The 1,910-nt window shown below is 53.7% G+C and overlaps 1 protein-coding gene across 1 annotated transcript; it reads left to right on the top strand.

Annotated features, from left to right (window-relative positions):
• The first annotated feature begins 6 nt into the window (after positions 1–6).
• Positions 7–1,309, top strand: LOC103617630 (zinc finger protein 418). The gene has a single exon (XM_017737186.1). It carries the CDS (start codon positions 20–22, stop codon positions 1,040–1,042), a length of 1,023 nt encoding a protein of 340 aa, XP_017592675.1. The 5' UTR covers positions 7–19; the 3' UTR covers positions 1,043–1,309.
• The last annotated feature ends 601 nt before the right edge of the window (positions 1,310–1,910 follow it).

Here is a 1,910-nt window from a genome sequence, read left to right as displayed (position 1 = left end):
CAGCCTGACCCGCCACCAGATGATCCACACCGGGGAACGGCCCTATGAGTGTGGGGAATGTGGGAAAAGCTTCAGCCACAGCTCCAGCCTGATCATCCACCAGAGGAGCCACACTGGGGAGAGGCCCTACAAGTGCCTGGAGTGTGGGAAGAGCTTCAGGCACAGATACAGCCTGACTCTCCACCAGAGGTTCCACACTGGGGAGAGGCTCTATGAGTGTGGGGAATGTGGGCAGAGCTTCAGACAGAGCTCTGAGCTGATCATCCACCAGAGGAGCCACACTGGGGAGAGGCCCTACAAGTGCCTGGAGTGTGGGAAGAGCTTCAGGCACAGATACAGCCTGACTCTCCACCAGAGGTTCCACACTGGGGAGAGGCTCTATGAGTGTGGGGAATGTGGGCAGAGCTTCAGACAGAGCTCTGAGCTGATCATCCACCAGAGGAGCCACACCGGGGAGAGGCCCTACGAGTGTCCTGAGTGTGGGAAGAGGTTTCATACCAGCTCCCATCTCCTCCTTCACCAGCGGACGCACACAGATGAGAGGCCCTTCCGCTGCCCTGACTGCAGCAAGGGCTTCAAACGCAACTCCCACCTCATCAGGCACCGGCGCATCCACACCGGGGAACGGCCCTATGAGTGTCCTGCGTGTGGGAAGGGCTTCAGAGACAGCTCTGACCTTATCTACCACCAGAAGATCCACACTGGGCAGAGGCCTTATGAGTGTCCCGAATGTGGGAAGAGGTTTCAGATGAGCTCCGAGCTCCTCAAGCACCAGCGGATTCACACAGAGGAGCGACTGTTCCACTGCCCCGACTGTGGGCAGGGATTCAACACCAACGCCCACCTCATCAGGCACCAGCGCATCCATACCGGGGAGAGGCCCTACGAGTGTCCTGAGTGTGGGAAGAGCTTCACCGAGAGATACAAACTTATCTACCACCAGAAGATCCACACCGGGGAGGGGCCCTACAAGTGTCCTGAGTGTGGGAAGAGCTTCATCCAGAGCTCTCACTTGAACAGACACCAATGGAGCCACCGGTAAGTAAAGCCCTGCAAGTGCCCCGAGTGTGGGAAGAGCTTCATCCGCTGGTCCAACTTCATCCCCCACCAAAGGACTCACATTCCCTCTATCCATGTTGGGAAGACACCTGGCTGGTTGTCTCCATATCCTTCTGAATCTCCACAGTCACCAGGGAGGATGATATTTTGGAGGTTCTGAGGGGAGATGGTGTTGGAGAGGATGAAAGTTTGGTAAGAAAGTTTCACAGATATGTAGGCTTGGCAGAAAGATCTCTGAATGTAGAAACTGGGGATGCTGAGAATTCTCCGTGGTAAGCTTAAATTGTAAGTTGCTTACTCTTGCGATTGGATAAGAATGACTATAATGCGGCAATGGTAGTAGTCATGAGAGGCTACAGGCAAATGTCAAGGTATCACTGTGTATGGTGCTTACTGCTTGTACTGTATGAAGATACTCAGCAAAGAAAACTATAGCATGCTTTGTAACTTGAACAGAAAGCGGCTGCCGGTATGCCTACGAGCTGTAGCTGACAGCTGTAGGGCTGGCTCTGGATACCCACTCCCTGAAACGCTGTAACTTTGCCTATGCAATAAACAGCTTTCAAGAGAGCCACCTGAAGTCCAGACATCCTTCATGAACCTTTCTTGAATAAGATGGAAGAGTTTTCTCCATCTCTTTGCACTCCAGAAGATGAGAGGCCTCGATCTGTCACCTCAAAACCAGTGAATCCCACTAAAAAATGTTAAGCTCCCACTCCAAATGGCTCAGTCACATTCCAAAAGTACTTGACCCTACAGCCCCCTCAAAATCCCCAGGAGGGGCTGGATGGGCATTCAGAGGGTCTGGACAGAGTGGGGGGGACGGTGTGGAGGGGGGGGGCAAGGGGAGC

Source organism: Corvus brachyrhynchos, unplaced genomic scaffold, assembly GCF_000691975.1.
Source record: "Corvus brachyrhynchos isolate BGI_N302 unplaced genomic scaffold, ASM69197v1 scaffold2086, whole genome shotgun sequence".
In the NCBI taxonomy this organism is placed as follows: Eukaryota; Metazoa; Chordata; class Aves; order Passeriformes; family Corvidae; genus Corvus; species Corvus brachyrhynchos.
This window is presented reverse-complemented; position numbering and strand designations above follow the sequence as displayed.

Bases quoted from the DNA above. Each gene is read 5' to 3' on its own strand.
- LOC103617630 (XM_017737186.1), top strand. From the start codon at position 20: ATGATCCACACCGGGGAACGGCCCTATGAGTGTGGGGAATGTGGGAAA.